This window comes from Etheostoma cragini, chromosome 9 (assembly GCF_013103735.1).
Source record: "Etheostoma cragini isolate CJK2018 chromosome 9, CSU_Ecrag_1.0, whole genome shotgun sequence".
Classification (NCBI taxonomy): Eukaryota; Metazoa; Chordata; class Actinopteri; order Perciformes; family Percidae; genus Etheostoma; species Etheostoma cragini.
The window spans coordinates 23282781-23303565 of record NC_048415.1 but is presented as its reverse complement, the minus strand read 5'-3'; the positions used below and the strand labels follow the sequence as shown (position 1 = coordinate 23303565).

The 20785-nt window shown below is 42.5% G+C and overlaps 1 protein-coding gene across 1 annotated transcript in view; it reads right to left on the bottom strand.

Moving 5' to 3' along the window:
* The window catches only part of LOC117950095 (gamma-aminobutyric acid receptor subunit gamma-3), a 47113-nt gene extending 26732 nt beyond the window's left edge, over window positions 1–20381 (bottom strand). The window contains exons 1-3 of the mRNA XM_034880813.1: window positions 20329–20381; window positions 19990–20138; window positions 6164–6231 (exon numbers count right to left, since the gene is read on the bottom strand). Coding sequence (XP_034736704.1) covers window positions 6164–6231; window positions 19990–20138; window positions 20329–20381 — 270 coding nt within the window. The remainder of the gene's footprint in view (window positions 1–6163; window positions 6232–19989; window positions 20139–20328) is intronic.
* Window positions 20382–20785: the final 404 nt, after the last annotated feature.

The window sequence follows — 20785 nt, the reverse complement described above, 5'->3', positions numbered from 1 at the left end:
TGTAATTAACTTTGATCTTTTAAGAACAACTTACATACTGCATGGGTCTTTTTTCCCATCAGTTATGTAAAATATTGATGTAAACCCTAACTTTTAAATTAGTTAGTAAGCGAGCCATATCTGTGTGAGTTTTCCTCTCACTGTCTAACAACATGCAGGCCAGGTGAACTGGAAACTTGCCCATAGGGTGCGTCCCACCTCTCACCCAGTGCATGCTGGGAAGGGCATGAGACTCCCTCGACTGATGGAATTTGTTAACAACATGCTCCACTACCCTCCAGGTAACTTAATGTTGCACACTGAACACTTGTTATATTGTTGTGCATTATTTATGTTTCATAGTTCAATGAATTTAAGTAACCTGTAACATTGATTGTTCTCATCGAGTCACTTTTTTTATTCCTACAGTTTAAAGGTTTAAAAAGCACTTTATAAAAAACATTTCTTGACATCAAGTAGTAATTACAATTGGATGTCCCTGCTGCATCTCTCAGGACTGTGAATGTGAAACAAGCAGCATTTTCTTTGCTAGCTCATGATTCTGCCTTTGCAAATTTCAGCCGACTAATTCTTGAATTATTTCCTCGCTGAGGGCAAAGTTTTTCTAAAGTCTGTTTTCCTGCAATCATCAGGAGGTACACGCACATCTGTAAATCCTTAGCAGGTACTGGGTAACGATGCAAGAAGATGATAACATTCACACTGCAATCTAGTTGGGAAAGAAGCAGGATGGTAGTATTTTTGTCTTTATATACACTTTATAAAACCAAATGATTAACAGCATATGAAACTGGCGAGGAGAGTATCTTCTCCAAGTACGAATGTTATTATCGCCTTTTCATGTGTTTTTGTATATTCATCAGTTTACTGGTAGACAAAATATCGTTGTCCAAAGAATCAATATACTATCTAATTATGATAAAACATTTTACATTTTCCCCCCGGTGTACAAAACAGTCAACCCATGATTTTGCCGATCATGTCCTGGTCTGTCTACCACAGGAAAAGAGCGAGGATGCTCAGGACTGGGTCACACAGGCACCAGGAAAATCATGACGACTGGGAAAACAGGAAAGGTGTTTTGTTAGTTCATTACATGCTGATTGAACCACACTACCAGCATGATCTTACTCCCCTGAGATCTGTTCTGTTTGTGGTGTTACCAAGAGCCTCATTACATGATCCTCATGCTGATGACTTCATTACCCAAATCTTCCAGCCATTAAAATGAGAAGAAAAAAATGAGATCCACCACCTGGGGTTTATTAGGTAAAAACATCCTTTTCTTTTTGCATCTGAGCCATTTTGTAACTACGTTGAAACAGCTGTCCCACCTATTAAAGAAGGAGTTTTTGGAAGGGAACTAAAACATTTCAAGGTGGATTTCTATCCCAGCAGCTGAGAGCCAAAAAACGACAGTAAGGGACATTACAAATGAATACTGTGCCGCTAAAGAAAACCACAACACCTAGTCCTGCCAGCAGTGGGGAATCAACTGGCAGGAATATTGTATTTGTGTGTGTGTGTGTGTGTGTGATAGCCTGGGATTGGCAAGCCTCTCTCCACAGGGTGAGAGAAAGCATCAGGCAACTGGCACAGGCTTTTTTTGGCTAAAATTCCTGGATAACACCACGTTGTCTTGGACACTGCATGACCAACGAGTATAAAAACTGCTTCTTTCTAATTACAACGAGGCTGCCCTCTCCAACTTAACATATTGTTTATTGCATATTCAGTATATCTGAAATGGGTTATTATGGTGCGCCTCATTGTCACTGTGCCTAATGAAGAGAACATTAGGGGAAATAGACGGGTGGTCCATTCACAAAAAAGACAGATGTTTGTGTGTAGCAAGAGCTAGAAAAATGATGTTGCAATAACGTCATGACAGCTTATCATGGATTTTTTTCAGAATTTAAAAATGTTAAGGCCTTTTCACATCTGAAGGTCTGAACCAAGGTTCATGTTTTTTCATAACGTGCTCATTAAGCACTGAGCTATTTCTTAAAAGAGCTATGCATTGATATGGTCGGTCAGTCCGACGGCCTTTTCTCGTGACGGTCAGCTGTCTGTTTAGTGTTTCATTAATTTAAGGATTACATTGTACGTTTCTTTGTTAATTCCCCTGAGGATCCTAGACAAAGGATACTGGGCTGGGCTTCAGACCATGAGCCAGCAACGAGCCAGCAAAATGTACTTCAGGTTTTCTCATTATTTGAACAGCACTTTAAAATAAATTTCAGTTGGTCTAATACACATTTCAAATATACTTGCAAATGGAATGTCAAGAATGCTTGACCCTCTTTATTTTAATGTATAAATAGAGAAAGTGAACACGATTTATTGGTGAGCAGTGCAGACACTTGATGCACTTTAACCTTTGAAAGGAGTCCGTTTGGATGCCTCATGCAGTGCTTCCTCTGCGTTGATCTGGGCCGTGGTTTGAGAAACAGGGCCGACACACAATGTAATGCCTTTTAAATGATCCTGCTGACATAATGCACCCCCCATCGCAACTGAAAATATGCCTCATGGTCTGTGAATAGAGGTTAATAAATATATGTATTTGTGTTTCAGCAAAGTGTCAGTTCTGTTTCATACGTAAAACGTGGCGGTGGGGAGCGGGGCGGGGGTGCCCCCACCGGTCACCTCCCTGTGCAGAGATTCTCTCCTCAGTAAGTGGTACAACATGAATGAATAGATGGACATGCTGTTGGAAGTGATGTCAACACTTTTTAGAGAACAGCACAAATGGAACTCCCTCTTTTATTCCCTTCAATTGTATTATTGTAATTTTGTATGAATGATGCTGCCACTCTCTTCAAACCTCTCAGCATGTGTGCAGGGCCATCTTTTTGTCAAAAGAGCTGGTACAATACTTTAGCGGGCTCTTTGATTGTTCATTTGATGTTAAAATGACAAATTTCTTCTGAGTTTTTTTCCCATCTGTCTCCCGGCAGAGTCATGACACCCAGAATCCTACACTGCTTTCTAATTAGAAACAATACAAGCAGGACAACTGACACTGTATGGATGCTTCTGACAATGGGCCTTAAAATGAGCTTGTCACACAGAGGGTGTGTTGAGTACTTGCTGTTATTTGCACAAACAATTAAGTAGTACTAACTTAAATGTATGCCACCAGAATATTCCAAGAATGCCGATATAAAGCATTATTGCATTATTATATTATCTCATAATATCCCATTTAAGACTGGTGCAGTAATATTTCCTAGTCCTATCCTGTATGATGTATTCAGGTACTGCAATGTTTAACTAAAACAGAGATCTTCAACAAGGGGTATGGGACCCCGAGGGGGTCCTCAGAGTTAGTGCAGGGGGGGCTGCCAGATTATGTTATAATCTGTAAATATACACTAATAGGAAACTGCTACAAAATTATAGCATAATGCAAAGATAAATATGCTTAACAGTGAAAACAAAGTATTCACAGATTGCACATAAGCTTACCGTGTTAGCCACTATGGTAGACAGCTTAACGAGTCAACGTTCCTTCCACATGTATGTTTATCGTTAAAACATGAGGCATCAATTATTTGTATCCAATCTGCTCAGTTGAATATGCAATTCAATTGGAAACAATATATGCAGTAGGGGGTGCCAATACTCGCTCTCTCTTTCAGCTTAGGGGTCCCTGGCCTAAAAGACGTTGAAGACCCCTGCTTACTTGTGTTTTAGGTCCTAAAACACAAGTAAGCAAGTGTGTAAAAGGGATTCCTGTCATTAGAGATGGAGCATTTGGCTCAAAGGGGCATCCGTCTGGGACTATAGAAAAATGCATTTAAAAGGCAAAAATGGTCATTTATTGGTTTGTTGGTTGGTCACACAGGTCTGTGCACGCACACGGTGTTCCTCCACATATTCTGAACAATGTGCACTCAGCTTGCACAACGAGCATGTGCTCTGCGAGCTGCATCTAGTTCAAGGGAAAAGCCGAAGTCTGCTCAAAAAGTAGCTCAGTTCTTTATATTTTAAACTAAATATTTGTAAACTGTAGACACCAAACCACTCAGGTGGCAACAATGACGACAAGGTTAAAGCCCCTGGACATCCATGGTGCAGGCCCACAAGGGTTTTAGCTTAATTTGGCTGATTGTACCTCATCGAGACTGTGTAGGCGGATGCGGAGTGCGTGATTGACAGCAGTAATGCCTCAAATGTTAGAGTGGAACAACTGACACCTGTAACGTTACACTCAATTTAAACCTCTGACACTTATCACCCAGAATAACTGAAAACACTCATGTGATTAGCCTGGCTTTCATGTTAATGTAAGCATTTAAATGTTTGCAAGCACACACCCACACACACACGAAAAAGAACCATGAAAAGATTGTGGATCGTGATCCTGCCTAGACAAAATTGTGACACAATATTTTTACACCCAACCCTAATTCCCAGTCTCCACTTTAGAAGGGCTCTCTAGTTACAGCCGCTCTATAGCTCAAACAAATCTTAATCAGTTCAACACAAAGAGGTTTACAAATTTTACATTTCTGAAAGAGCACTGGTTGCGGATCAGTTCTCGGCCAACAGCCTGGGTTTGAGTCTGGGTATAGGAATCTGTATAAGGGAAGAGAAATTTTGAGTTGATGATAATGATACGAGTCAAATGATCAGAGTGCGGCCATCTGCCCTTAAACGTCTCATACTAGGACACGGTATCCGGAGAAATGATCCTGATCAGATAAGATGCTCATCCATTTATCTTAGAGCTTCTTTTAAATGAATGAATTCAATATATCTGTTTCCCCTCTCAACTAAAGACTCTCTTAGTCTGTCCATATCGGAGACTCGGCCCGGTTCCTTTCTAGAACCCATAACTCTCCCCCAGTTGACCATTCTTTACATACACTCAACATCTCCTGCCTCTCACTCATCTCTTATCAGTTTCTGTGCTTTCTTTCCATTTCTACATCCATCCCAGACTCCCCCATCCCTCTCCGATCCGCTTCTCCCCGGCTTCCTTCCTCCACTAACTACAGTCCTCTGCTGCTTCAGGCTCATCAACTCTTGCTGAGATTTAAACACGAGTATAAAGTGATATGGTGATTAGATCATCTCTCAGTTTTAAATGTGAGCCACAGTGTAGGACACTCCAAATAGAAGCAGACCATCCCAACCAGTGTGTCACATCAGCACCTCCCATCATTCAGCTGGTGTGTTATCTGATACCTGATCACTTTGGCTATTGAATGATCGCTGTGAGTGAGAAGGTGGCGTAAAAAATATGATTGTTGCAATAATTTTCAATAATAACAATGTAGTCTTTGTCTCTGTGGCAGTATAAAGTCTTAACAGTGCTGCCATAACTTGCTTTTATATGATTATCTACATAAGGATGCAGCACCCAGTCTTCAAAGTTTCAATGTGAGTTGAACACGTTAGGTCTTATGAAAGTATGGTTTAAGGAGAGGAAATCTAGAGTTTTCAAAGAGTTGTGTACACACTGCTTACGAGCAGTGACACTGTGCTGACCACGACACAACAACAAGGCCAATTTATACTTCTGTGTTAACTTGACGCTGTCGGTACGCATGTAGGCACAGGGAGATACGGACCCTACGCCATAGCCTAACCTTTCAAAAAATGTAACTACACGTTGCTGCGATGCGGCCTGCAACAACCGTGCGGCTTGGTAGCGTTTGATTTCCCCCTACTCATATCCTTTCCTCCATAAACAACATGAAATCGATTAACTCCTCCTGCTTTCCCACCGTGGCCAGAAAGCCCAGGGAAGACACTTCGCTTGTCCGTCCAGACCTCCAGAGTTGGAGCTAATCCCTGCCACTCTCTCATTCGCTCTACCACACACTCCCCACGCATACACACACATATGCTGGCTCTGCTATTGTCTTAAAGAGATACACCAAGTATAAACCTCAGGCCACTAATGTAGGCCACCGCAGAAGCACGAACCCCGTTTTAGCTGCACGCAACTCCACTTGGATGAGACTACCCTGTCTTCTACCAAACTATGGTGAATGCACATTTCATGTTCAGACAGATGAAAAAAAACAATGTAACAAAGTGCAATTTGTGCATGGTGTTGTGCCACCATGAAGACAGATTCAGAACTGTGTTTATAAAAGTGTCAACAAAATAGTATGAACATAACCGCTATTAAAAGGGACTGACTCACCATATTTATTGAAGACACTGGTCCAATGCTGTTCACAAATATATCAACATCTATAACAGTTGGTTTACCTGTGGAAAAAAGAGAAAAATTATTAGTGATCAAAACTATTTTAAACCAAAGAAAGGCAAAGTGCAGTAAGATCGATGACACTGTGTTATTCTGAATCCTTTGTAGAGGGAGTAGCGCTGAGCCAGTCCCTCGGGGAGCTGTGGTTGGTAATAATGATCGCACATTAGTCTTCCTCACATAAACTGCTCATCAAACACCTCTAGATGTCATCTTTTGAATTCAGTATTCACAAATTATTTAAGCAACAGGCCACAGACTTCATGATAACACAACATACTATTAGACGTTACTGCTCCATGTAGATTATCAGAGGAAGTGCATTGTAGTCCGCTGGTTCTCAATCCCACTTATCCCTGTGGGTCTTCCCTCCAGCCAACTAATTAAGAACTGAATTACACATGGGAAGCCAGATGAATGCAATTAACTGATAAACCAGCAGTGCTTCCATCCCTGATTGGACCGAGATGAAGCACTGCGGTGGTCTGTGTCCTATCCCAAACTCTAATGTTTTCTTTCTAACCTGAAGGTAGAAAATAATTGTATGAATTAAAAAAGCCAAAACCTTATCAGCAGCAGAGTAGGGAACACACGTTTGACACCCAGTGGCAGTGCAGTAGTGGTGGGTTGCCTCACTTCATAATACAAACTACTGATTTAATCACAGCAAAAATAGTTTAATTTTTCATCCAATTGTGTTTACTCAAGATGGCGACCATTAGTAGTAGAGCTCAGCAGGCGGACCTTCACCAGAAACATCTCTCTATGTCCAGTAGGGAGCTTATCTGGAAGTAGGGATGGCGTTGCATAGTCTGTCCACCAGAAGACGCTCTACAACGTCCCTGTTAGGGATGGCGTTGCATAGTCTGTCCACCAGAAGACGCTCTACAACGTCCCTGTTAGTGATGGCGTTGCATAGTCTGTCCACCAGAGGACGCTCTACAACGTCCCTGTTAGTGATGGCTTTGCATAGTCTGTCCACCAGAGGACGCTCTACAACGTCCCTGTAAGTGATGGCGTTGCATAGTCTGTCCACCAGAGGACGCTCTACAACGTCCCTGTTAGTGATGGCGTTGCATAGTCTGTCGTCTGACGATTGTTTTTTGTTAATATGTTTTTGTTTTTTTTTGAAGATTATTTTTTGGGGCATTTTAGGCCTTTAATTGACAAGACAGTTGAAGATATGAAAGGGGAGAGAGAGGGGGAGTGACATGGAGCAAAGGGCCGCAGGTCGTCTTGAGTAAACCTCTATATATGGGCACCCGCTCTACCAACTGAGCTATCTGGGTGCCCTGTTAATATGTTTTTGTTCAAGTTTTGTACCTTTAGTTTGTATTTTATTTGTCAGAACTTATATTTTGATGTTCCTCTTTTCTGTTGTGACAATAAAACAAATTATTATTATATTCTTTTAGTGGATGATAAATGTTAGAGCTAGGCTTACCACAAGGTGAATTATTCCACTCTCACTAGTTAGACAATGTCAGTGCTGTCCCCCCTGCCCATCAGTGTGATCTGCCAGTGGCCTTTATAATAACACGCCACAGTCCACAACGGCCTCCACTAGGAAGGTCTTAGCACATTGAGGAGAAAGGTCTCCCTCACAGTTTTTAACCAGATTTCATAGCCTGCAGCAGCAACATACATTACACCAACACATTCCTCACAGTGTATACACAACACATAGTAAGAAGAACAACCTATTGTCTACAATCTCCATCCTGTTGGCAGGAACCCCCCTGGCTTTCCCCAACTTTGCTCCTCTCAGGGATTTCATGCTCGGACTAAAACTGTCGTTTAAAGCCGAACTTTTAAAGCGGCTAAGTGACAGCTGTGACATACTGCTGCCATGAACAATCACATTTGGCACATGGCAAAGAGCTCCCCTATCATTTTACATTAACTGTCTTTAGTCTTCATGTCTCAGCCAATTAAGTCCACAGCTAGAATTTTTCCACCTGCCAGTCTCCGCTCCAGCTCTCAGTTCACGTGCTAACAGATTGCACACTAGAGAACACTCCTGGAGAGTCCCTGCTGAGGCAGCTTTTCAAAAGCACAATATTCATAATCACAAAGCACCTGGTGAGCAAACTGCAGAGATCCACTGTATAAACCTAAAAATAAAAATGAAGAATAGCTTTAAAAACCTTTTATGATAACTATGTTGCTGTCATTTGCACATTTTCTGTAAATCACAGTATAATCAGCACAGTCTTGGCTGTATGGCCTGGCCTAGGTTAAACGCATTCTTACCGATAATGAATGAGAACTATCTTATCATCTAGTTCCACAATCATAACGGAAAACAAAAAAAAAGTATTTTAAATGAGAGTATGAGAGTCACTCAGTAAAGTAAAGTTACCTCTTGTGGAATGTCTAGTTGGATGGTCATATATATCTAAACTGAAAGGTCAATTATTATACAAAACAGATGTTTCTTTTTAACGAGAATATTCCTAAAAAACATAATGGAGTAATCTATTTCTTACCAACCGTTGTAACTTTTGTTCTATATCCACACCTGCTCTATTTTGCCCCATTTGCCATCAAGTTATTTTTTCCTGAGCTGCATTAGATTAGAGATTCAACAATATTAAAGCTTTGCTAAAACTTTGGTTTAGCTTTGGGACAAATATGCAGTATATCTTTTAACAACAGAAACACCACTTCCCATCTTAAAAACCCTGTTATTTGGATGTGTTGTCCATAATAATTTGCTATGTAAGATAATCCGGGACCTGTTCAACAGACACATATTTTATGCAAAGCTTTCACTCAGGTTGATTATGGAGAACGTGAACCAAACCGCTTTTCGATGGTGTTGAAATACACGGAGTGCATTTTCCATCTTCATTAGAATTGATTCTCTTCTTACAGTCTTTACTTAGCATCTTTTTTTAGATTAAAACCTCAAAACAAAAAGGCCTCATTTAGTCATCTACGGCCAGCTGTACAGTAAATTAATGTGACCAGCAGGAAGCTTTCCTCTACATCAAGTCTACAGAGAAAAGATCAACAGGAAATCCAAATTGGACTGCTATACTTTAAATAGGATAGAATCACATAATAACTGCACACCTCATGACTATAATTATTAACTGAGTCACAATGTGCTGAAAAGAGACTTGATTGGACGCCAGTTGACCCTTCGCTAAAGCCACCCTCGGAACAGCCGATGTCATAGTGTAGCCACTGTAACTAGGCGGGTCCCACACCTTCTCCCACAGCACTGCATAGGAAGGTCTGGCTAGTCCACACAGCATTCCTGGATGGACGAACAACCTGCTCTGGTCTCTGGTTGATTGGCATTTCTTAAAAATCAATCACAAACATTGTGGGCGGGGCTAAGCTCCGGACAAAGCCACGGCACCTCTGCTAAATAGTCTCAGGAAGGAAGTTGTTTTGGCGGAACGGGTGTACCAGTGGGGGGGGGGGGGGAAACGACCATACAGGAAACGAGTTAATGACTGCGTGACTGAGTTTGTTTTATTTCTTGTCCTCCCCCCCCGGCTCCAAAGAACTGAAGAAACATCAACAATCCCAAAGCAAGCTCTCCGTCTCGCATGTGTGTGTGTGCAGCAGGTGTAGCTGGGTCCTGCTAACGGCCCGCATACGTTGCACGTTCAATGTAGCCAAAGTCGTGCAACCTTGCCGCTTTTTTAAACTGTTACTAGCTGTTGCCAAATAGTTGTGTGATGTGTAAATCACTGTTGAGTGTTTGTTATTAAAAAAGGATGATGCACTAAACCCAAAGGGGACAGCTTATTAACTTTAGGAAAATAGGTAACATGAAGTAGAAATTAATGTTGAAAATAACACAGTGTGTGGGTTATTTATCAGTTAAACATTATGGATGGTCCTAAGATGCCGGTACAATGAAAGTACATTGTCTGGGAAAGTTTTAAATAACGGGAAGACAAGAGAATAACAGAGAAGGAACTCTCTCAGGGGAGGGTGTAGTCTGCTCTGCAATGCTGAGCGAGTACTTGAAGACATTCATAAAAAATGTCCAGTTAGAAGGAGAAGTAAGCCATAACCTCCTGGGAGATTTATTTGACGTGAGGGTGGGCAGAGGTGATGAACAGGTCCACAGAAGCATTATCCGTCCCAGGTTTCTAGTGGAGACGACTGATGAATGGATGCACATTAGCTGCCAGACAAACTGCAGGCTCGTCTCTCTGTTTGACATACTGACGCTGATATTTATGGCAAACAAGAAGATGTGACCACACAGGAATATTTGCCTTTTTATGTAAATGTAACATTAGAAATGTCCTTGTCATGGCACATTAGCCTGTCATTCCTATTAAAAGAAACTGAGGTTAAGCCAAAAACAAGAAAAAGTTGAAGTGTGCATATAATCTAAAAAAGTACAGAAGGTGTTCAACATTTATGAGTTACATGTCGAGTACTTTGGAATTCTGTAAGACACATGTGAACGGTTTATCAAAAGAGGAAAAGCAGAGCAGATTATTTGTGTCTGTCCTTAGCAAGGGTGACTCTGTTTACAAAGGACAGAACTATTTAATCAGTTAATTAGACGTCCTCTTACGTGAGACATCAAAGTGATCAATTGTTTTGACCTGCTGCTGAGTGGACTTGGACCCTCCCACCACATCCTCTCCTGAAAGGCCCCCCGAGCAGGGAGATAATCCATCTTGGATTTTCAATAATTCCTCAACACCAATCACAAAAAGGGTTTTTTCTTCACTGCGTAGTAGTGATGGCTGGTTTCTGGTTAGTCCTTTTTTCTTATCAGTTCTTGGTGCTACCCTGCTGCTCTGCCCTTCCTACAGAGAGACCTGGGCACGGGATTGCCCAGGCCTCGCTGTAGACTGGCACAACGTATGGTCTAACATTCCAGAAGATTCTCGCAATCCAGATCATCAGCAGATTCACTACAATTTCATTCATAGGACATCTCACCCTTGTGAAAATGCATAAAAATAATAACTGCCCTTTATGCACTTTCTGCCCAATAAAAGGTCAAGGTACATCTCTTCACATCTTCTGGGAGTGTTATTCTGTTGGTCAGTTGTGGAAAAATATTGCATCCAAGCTGTCCACCTTGATTAATGTTACTGTGCCTGATACTGTCAACATTTTGATGATGAATGACTTCCAGCTTTCTAAAGCTCAAAAACGGGCTGTGTTTGCTGGACTTCCAGCTGCTAAGAGAATGATTGCAACCCGTTGGAAGCCACCTCAGGACTTCTCCGTTTGTTTATGAATCCTTTCTTTTTAGGATGTCACATACATGAAACTGTCAACGGCTCGTGGGGGTGGAGCCCCGGCAAAGACTTCGGAGACTTGGAACAGCATTGCTGAGTCCTTGAAGGCAATGCTGTAGCCTTTTCTTTGGTTTGTGTGTGTGATGGGTCCCTTGTCTTGTGTGTGTGTGTGTGTGTGTGTGTTATGTTTACATTTTTGTTCTGAATAAAAAAAATTAAATTTCATCACAAAAATGATTCAACAATTTAATGATTGTATGAACAATGACCCAGTGAAACTATGGGTAGCTGGGTGATCTAAAGTAATGTTTCAATGGTATTTCACATTAAATTAGTTTTCGAACCACTGATTATGCAATACAAGATTTCTTTAAAGATAGGAATGTAATGTTCTGACCACTAGACAGCCTGGGTTCCACGTGATGACCGTTCTGAGTTTTGTGTCTAGAGTTTGGAGAAATAACATCAAGGTTCTGAAATAAGTAGCAAAGTGACTGTAAAAAGGTGAGAGAGGGGTAGAACACAGAGGTCCCTGGCTGGGATAGAATTAGGCACCTTAAGCATTATGCAACATGGGTGCTGTAAAATGCATATCTAAGCATTTGATTGAAACTAACAAAACTCAGGTTTTCCGTTTCCCCTCGGACATTGTGACACGCAGCTCGGAATAATTACAGTGAAGTAAACGTACAATAAGCCACATCAATATATCCCAGTCAGCTGCCTAGCTCCAGTCTGACAGCACTGACAGCATCTTTTGTACCAACTCAGTAACTAGGTAATGGTCCACACAAAAGCCTCAGTCATTTTTCTGTGTGAAAGGTGGCGTTTGAAACAACACAGTTCTTTTTATTCCTTTTTGTGGCCTTTGAAAGCTCATTACACCACTGTATACTCAGCTTTTAACCATTTGTGTCCTGACATTATGCACAACAGAGAGGAAGAAAGCAGCTGTTATTAGAATGGTATTTTATGTAAGTCCATCAGAGAGCTACACATGTACTCATAGAACTGGAATTACTGTACATTAGGATAACTTTCCTGTTTCAAGTTGTAATCTATAACAATTATTATGTATAGTCTGCATTTATCCAATGTATGCAATAGTCATTTAATGTATTTACATTCAGTAATTACCTATGTATAGAGACGTTTTTATAGATTTAAACTGGCTACTGAATGATGTGTAGTTATTAGACATATTATGCCAATGTGAAGTGTTTGTCATGTGGATTTCCATAGTAAGTGACTGATAAATATTAAAACAAAGCTTTAGTGTTAAGAACGGTATTTAGTGCTGTGTATCAACCCCCCCCCCCCCTTCTTTTAAAAGTTACACAGTCCCGCTTTAAGATATGACATTAGAAAGTCCAATCACCCTTCTTAATATTCCTCTCCTGTGAACATTCAACCTCAGACAGACATGCCACAACGGAGACACTACTCACATATTCAGCTCAGTGTGGACTGTCTCTCAACATCACCGGCACTAGTATCACTTTACATTCAGGTCCTGTGGGGGGAGGGCCCCTTGATGTTTAACCATGGGCCATTACAAGTTTTCAAAATTCCCATTCAAGAGGACAAGGTCAAATGACTTTAGTGCACCATCTGCCATCAAAGGGCCAGCATCACAACAAATGACTTTAGAATTTACTTTTGATCAGGGGAAATAAAAAAGATGCTTTTTGCCAACATCCTATTCATGCTTAATTCAGTCAGCTTTGGCTGGGCAACCAGGGAGGAGTACAGATCTGTGATGCACAATAGAATAGACAAAAACTGTAGGAATCTGTGTGTGTGTGTGTGTGTGTGTGTGTGTGTGTGTGTGTGTGTGCGTGCGTGCGTGTGTGTGTGTGTGTGAAAAAAGCTGCAAAGAAAGGGAGGATGTGGTAGTCCCCTAAAGTAGCTTTGTGAAAAGGTCACTTCTGTTGCATTTCCACTGCGTGGTGCGGCTCTGTTCTGCTCAACTCAGGTCTTTTGGGGTTTTCTATTAGCAAAAGTTTTGGATGGTACCTGGTACTTATGTTATTGCACAATGCCCAGAAGATTCTACAGATTCTACAAGACTCTACAGTTTCAAACTACACTGAGGTATTGTTTTTGAGTGAGAGGCTATCCAGAGGCTATCGTTAGAAGTCTGTGGGACTAACTGTGACCTTACTAACAAACTGTGGTAACACTGCGGCTACACCGCTGTGAAAGCTCCCCAAACGTCACTCATTAGAGTCCGGGTATTCACCCTCTCCGCGGCAGTCTGCTTCACTCCATATCTTTATGATGGAGCCGACCTGAGCCGACCTGAGCTAACCGCTACCCGCGCTTTCAGTTCTCCATGCCTGGATCCATCAACTGCATTCATTGACTTCAACACAATATTTTATTAAGTTGGCTGTAAAAGTAATGAATTACAACTCAGTTGTTTGATTGACAGAAATCTGAACAGTAATGAATGCAACAGGAACATGTAGGCTAAAGTACAAAACAGATTAAAACACTTCAAAAAACAAACACTTCCATAAAGCTTCGTACTACTGAAGCCAGCCATCATGCACCAGCCCGTCACATCGTGTGCCACCCACCACCACAAGTACATTTTCACCCTGTGGGAAGCACTGCTCTGATATATTATTCAGCTCCTCTAGGGCAGCTTGGTCAGTAACACTCACTTTTGTCCTCTGCCACTAAATGGTTCACCCACTCATTTTCAACGGCTAACACATGACATTATGAAGACTAAAGTCCAGAAGGAGAACGAGCAAATTTGCATGACATCAATGGTTTCTTTAAATGGAAAAGTGCAGCTGAGCACCCTTTAAAACTCGTTCTTTTAGGTCACAAGTTTTCCTTACTTTTTGTTTCTCATGTTGGAGGAGGAGGCCACCAACTCATTTATCAACATAAACGCATGGGCGGTGCACTGTCCATAAGTCCCTACATGTTGTTGGAAAATCTTTAACTGATTACACTGACGTATGTTTGTATGTGCTGCAAGTGACAAATGGGCGTTAGAGCATAGAGTGAGGTAAATAAAAGCACTTGGACATGACCACAGGCCGAGTGGAAGTACAAAACCCCCCCCGATGTGTTTCATAAAAGAGGAGAGTTCGAGGTTAGGGTTATTTATTGGAGTCAAAGTGACACATGGAGAAACTGACAGAAAATGTCACTTCAACTCTCAGGACAGCATCAAAAGGTCTTTTTCCCCGCTCACTGTGTCAGGGCTTTGGCCACTCAGTGACATCCTGTGTACCAGAAGTATTTCTCTTAAATATTCTTTCTCTGTAAGGCCAAAACAGCAGAGCATATTTGGATTTGTATCCATAGAAACAAGCGTAGTTTATGGACAACAACTGCAATAAAAGTAAGTCCTAGAGCTCAACAGTGAGCTCACTTCTGAACGGCTCTGGTTCCAGAAGTCTTTTCCCCATTCAATTGCTCCATTGACGTTTCAGAAAATACTTAATATAAAGAGTTTTAAGCCTGGAACGAAGCCAACCAGCTACGAGATGAATCGGGAACTGCAAGCTCCACCAAAACAGAGACGTCGCTGTTACACTTAGTATTGTGGGTAGTGTAGTAGTGTTTGCTGTCAGCAGCCGGACCCCGGTGATGAGAAGCAAGGCTGTTGTCGTGCGCTCTCGACATCTTTTACCATCCTCTTGTCATAATGTTTTTCTGCCACAAACACAACCGTTGCATATAATGCCAGGTCTTGCTGTGCGGGACATGGTGATCATTGGGGCGGACAGATCCTGTTGAAGGCTGTGCACTGGATCACCGCTGTGCTCGTGTTATCTGTCGGTGGCACAGCGGCACAGGAGCATACTCCGGCAATCAGGGTTACAATAATATGTTTATCCACTACAATTATCCATGTTAACAAGCACATTCTTTTCTCCAGACCTCATCCGTTAAAGATGTGTAATCTCTAATCCACCAAGATGCTGTTGTGGTTTCAGTTTTTATCCGGTCTCTGTATCCTGTTTTCTGTTATTTTTGAGTTTCCTCCGTGGTCTTGTGTCTTGTGTTCCCCTTGATTGTCTGCATGTTCTGTTTCCTGTTTTATTTTGAAGTCTGGTCTTTGTCTTGTCATGTCATGTCTTTAGTTTTACATCCTGCGTGTTCCCGCTCCTGTGATTACCTGATGTCTTTCACCTGTTTGCCTGCCCTCTTCCCCCCTGCTTCTCGTTACCTCGTTACCCTGTGTACTTCCTGTCTGTGCTCCCCTGTCTCTTGTCACATCATTTTGTCTTGTTGCTGCAGTGTAGTTCTGTGCGTCTTTCTAACCGAGGTTTCTATCTTTGCTCCTGTTCCCGTGACCTGTTTTTCCCGGCCTTCGGTCTCTGTTTTTGCCTTTTCTTTTTTCACCTGTACCTTCGTGGAATTCTTGCTTTTTGGTTTTGGATTTTGTTTTACATCCAGTGCGTTCTGTTTTTTGTGAACAATAAAACCTTGGACACTCTCTCTTGCCTGCCTGCCTGCTCTTCTCTGCTTTTGGGTCCTCATTCCTCTCACGTAACAGATGCTCTTCCACCAGTCAACTTAAATCTGTCACGGCGCAGTTGGATTTAACCATACACTTTAAGATATATTATTTCTTCTTACATGTTTGGGCTGTGAGATTAACAGTCAAATCAGGCATAAAATATTCAACTTTTTAGGATCACTCTTAAAGTCTACCTTGGATGGGTTAGACGTCATGGTTAAATGTCAAAATCCTTATAGGGAAAATGAATGGGAATTTCACTTCTAGAGCCATTCTAATAACCTTGTTATTTTATAAGTTAGTTATACATAAAAAGAAGGTGAAACCTCATGATTGACTGGAGATTGATCAGGCCGGTGTGTAGGCGGGACTTTGATATCGCGGCTCCACCGCCCGACCCTTCCTCTGGCTCCAAAATTACAAGATGGCAGCGCCCATATCCAGGATATCTTAGCTTTATGTTTGTACAGTGGAAGGAAGTGGAGACGTGCCGTCCATCTTAATTTCCAGTCTAAGAAGTGGGTTTTCAAGCACTGATTGGACATTGAAATACTACTAACCTAAACACAAATAACGGAGTAAGTCAGCCAGCTGGTCCAACACCTCATCAGTCATGGGAGCATTTCTATCAAGACAACAAATGGCAAAAGACAAACTCCCTCTGCAAAGACGACCCCGAGTCACCAGCTGAAGCTGTTGTCTAACACAGTGCGTCATTTCAAGACTCAATACAACAGGCCGTTGAAAAGTGTCAACTGGACTACTTCTCGTAGCTGTAGAGCGGATTAACACACCTGACCTACAGCTCCACTCTGAGCTGCGGTAACTGTGCTCTGCAACCATTTGGTGATTCATCAGTTTGAGGTTAGAAAATAACACAGCCTTGTTATGTTTTGTTATTACCAAAAATAAAAAGCTTCATTATGCTCTCAACTCCCAGTAATACCGAAAAAAGAAAACCAATCACAGAAACCTCTTGAACAAAGCCCATCTCATCGAACCATATGGCAGGATATGAGCTTCATATCAGCTGTTGATCCCAACACCGAGGAGCGGGAACAGAAGCAGAGCTGAGACTCAGTACTGCCTCTCCATGATCAACCAGCAACATCTTCTCACATCCTCTCATACTGTATGGGACATGGGAAAAGGGATGAGAGTCTGTGAATTAAAACAACTCTTTATCTCTCTCTCTCCTGAACTCAAAGAACTTGGTTTTAACCTCTAAATGTAATTTATATTCATGAGGATATGCAGATGAGTTCCCTGTCAACCTTTGTTGCTGTAGGTCAGTAAGTAACAAAAAAGGGATTTTCTCCTTGCTTGAAACAAACAACCAAAGATATAATGTTAGAATAAAAAATGCTTTAACTACCTATTAACCAGGGAAGGACTACTTGAGTCCTGGACTCATACCTGATTCACATCACTGATGACTTGGGACTCGAGGATTTATGAAGTCGGACTCAAGCATTCATGAAATAGAACTCTGAAATTGGATGCTAGTTCTGACTACTTGTGTGTAATAGGTCATAAAGATGTGATAATAAGAGGCAGGGCGTGTGTCCTGCGACTGTAACTCATGATGCCCCAAGACACGCTCCGGGTCCTGAAGTCTTTCTACACAGATTTTACGTCAGCTGCAGGAACGAGCTGGACTCGGAATCCAACACTGGGGACTTAAGACTCAACCTGAAAACTCAGGTAATGGTGACTTGACTCCGACTTGAGAGGTGGTGACTCAGCTTCAATAATTCATTTTCTCATTTGACAGGGACAAGGCACAGTTACCATGAGCTCATATAATCTGCAGTCTCTGGTCAGGAAACAGAACAACACAACCTGACTGAATAGGAATTCTCTTTTAAATATATATATTTTTAAAAAGGTATCCAGGTATTCCTCCATTGAAACTTTCTACATCTTTTCTTTTGAAACCCATAAACAAAATTTCCGTATCAAAACCTCAACTTTCCATGTCTGAGTCAAAGACGATCTGAGAAGAATGGTTGAATACTATTTAATAATTTTACACAGCAAGGTCATTTTACAAATGAAAGTACGAAGGAGATTACAACTGAAAGAGTATCTGCTATCACTTAATTAGCAACTATTGGTTGGGGGGGGGGGGCGTTGACAACATAGCTTAGTAGCTCTGGTGCACCACAGTTCAGAGAGATACTAAAATATTAGCCAGCTTGTTAAATTTGTCTGTTTGCCTTTGTTAAACTAAAAGATGTATAGGTTAGTATAGCGGTTCCCAAAACTTTTCACATCAAGGACCCCTAAACGGACACAGATCAGACCTCAGACCCCTGGGACCCCCTAACCTAGGGTTTTGTTTTTAGATGTTTTATTACAGAGTGCCAAAAAAGTTACACAATCATTCTTTGTCTTAAGTCCAGTTCAGACCAAAAATTCGCGACTTGATAAAACTGTTCCAGAGAAAAGTTGCATCGGCCCGTCTCGGCTCAACTAAAACCAGCTGATGGTGCTGCTGCGACTCAGCTGTCGACCAGCTGATGGTGCTGCCGCGACTCAGCTGTCGACCAGCTGATGATGCAGGTGCGACTAAGCTGTCGACCAGCTGATGGTGCTGCCGCGACTCAGCTGTCGACCAGCTGATGATGCAGGTGCGACTCAGCTGTCGACCAGCTGATGGCGTCGCTGCGGCTCAGCTGTCGACCAGCTGATGGCGCTGTTGTTATAGGTGACTGTGAGCGGTGTAGTAGGCACCGCCTGTCGTTATAGGTGACTGTGAGCCGGGTGGTAGGCACCGCCGGTTGTTATTGGTGACTGACTCCGCCGGTTGTTATTGGTGACTGACACCGCCGGTTGTTATAGGTGACTGTGAGCCGGGCGGTAGGAACCGCCGGTTGTTATTGGTGACTGTGATCCGGGCGCTAGGCACCGCCGGTTGTTACTGGTGACTGTGATCCGGGCGGTAGGCACCGCCTGTCGTTATAGGTGACTGTGATCCGGGTGGTAGGCACCGCCGGTTGTTATTGGTGACTGTGATCCGGGTGCTAGGCACCGCCTATCGTTATAGGTGACTGTGATCCGGGCGCTAGGCACCGCCGGTTGTTATTGGTGACTGTGATCCGGGCGCTAGGCACCGCCGGTTGTTATGGGTTACTGTGATCCGGGTGCTAGGCACCGCCGGCTGACTTGGCTTTCACATGGCAGGGGCCGTGGTGGTGGAGTTTAGACAGAAACAGGGAGCGTCACGTGTGAGATGACAGTTAAGTTTAGGCACCAAAATGACTCAAAAAGTTTAGGAGAAAGATCCGATTTGGATTAAAACAGTCCGGAGGAACAAACTGGACGTTTCCTGGATGAAAGTATTTTATTTTCGCCGCAAAGTGAACGCCGCTCTCCGTGTTTCATGCTGACACCGCGTTGTGCCATTTCCTTTTGAAGGCTGGCTGACGGCCATATATCTATATCCATGCTATTGGAAGGGGGACTCAATTCTGGCATGTTTTGTTTTGTTGTGTGTGATCAACCCCCCCCCCCCCACCCCCCACCCTTTGCTTTTTTCATAAATCACACCCTGTTTATCCTTGACAAAAACCTACTGAATTTGAATACTGACACCGTTTCTAATGACATATGCATTAAGGTGTGGACATTTCTCTACATATCCAAACACTGACAACGACTTGTCACAGGATGTCACATATTACAGAAAGCACAATGATGTCACCTTCTAACCTCACTTCCAATGGATGGAATACCTTGCAGAGTATTATAAAGCATATAGTGCCAAATGGCTGCTGCTGCAGAAATTGTTATGCATTATAAAGGCTCCTTAGCAATTCATACATTGCATGTTTTTGCATACATTAATCACTGTCTATAATACAAGATATTACATAGCCTATAGCGTTTTTAATTACAAGTGGCTCCCAGACACCAGACAGACAGCACATATCTGCTCATTGATCAGACTGGAACCACTAAACCTGCATGTTACCTGCATTTACCATACTAATCAAACAGATTTACAGTGTGTGAAACAAAAGGAGTCGGTTAGTTACCTCCGATATCTGGCCGCAGCTTCTTATCATATTCTTTCAGTAAATTGTTGAGTATTTCCGTGGCGTCGGTTTCCTGGGATTTAGGAGCCAGCATTTGGTTCACAGTGACATCCTCGTAGTCCTCCTCTTCGTACTCGATTGTTAAAGAACTGAAAGTGAAAAAGGTGGTTGAAAACAGGCGTACGTCCGTGTCTAGATAAAGTTAGAGCTGAAGTTTTTTGCAGGAAGCAGGCGACAAACGGTAGCTAGGCGAGATTATTAAGTTTGGGTTATCCAACAGCCGTGAACACAACACAGCTTTCTTTTGGCGCGGTTAGGAAACTAAAGTACGCCACTTACCAGCTCTGAAGGACAGACAGGAGGAAGACGGGCGCCAGGAATTTGGGTGACATGTCTCTCGCAGGGGGGACAACAAGTAGAGACGTGTGTGAGTGTGGAGGACGGCGCGTGGACACGATGTCACAGCTGCTCAGAGGACACAGCGAGGGAGAGGCTCCTCGTAGTTTGTATTCCAGCACATATTCCAGTCATTTTTTTAAATGAGGCGTTTTAGAAAGCGTCCTCGCGGCCGTTTTCCAGACGAAGGAGCAGCTTCTCACTTGTAGGCTACTACAGGTGCAGGGTGCAGGTTGCGGACGCTGCTGGTCTCACGCAGGTGCGCACACTCTGCATCCTCTGAAAGCCCCTCATTCATCAAAAACTCCGTGGTAAGTCTGCGTCACTCCGCTTTCTTAGGGACTATACTTTGCACTTTTAACAGCATAGACCTACTTCTTGATGAGCCCCCCCCCCCCCC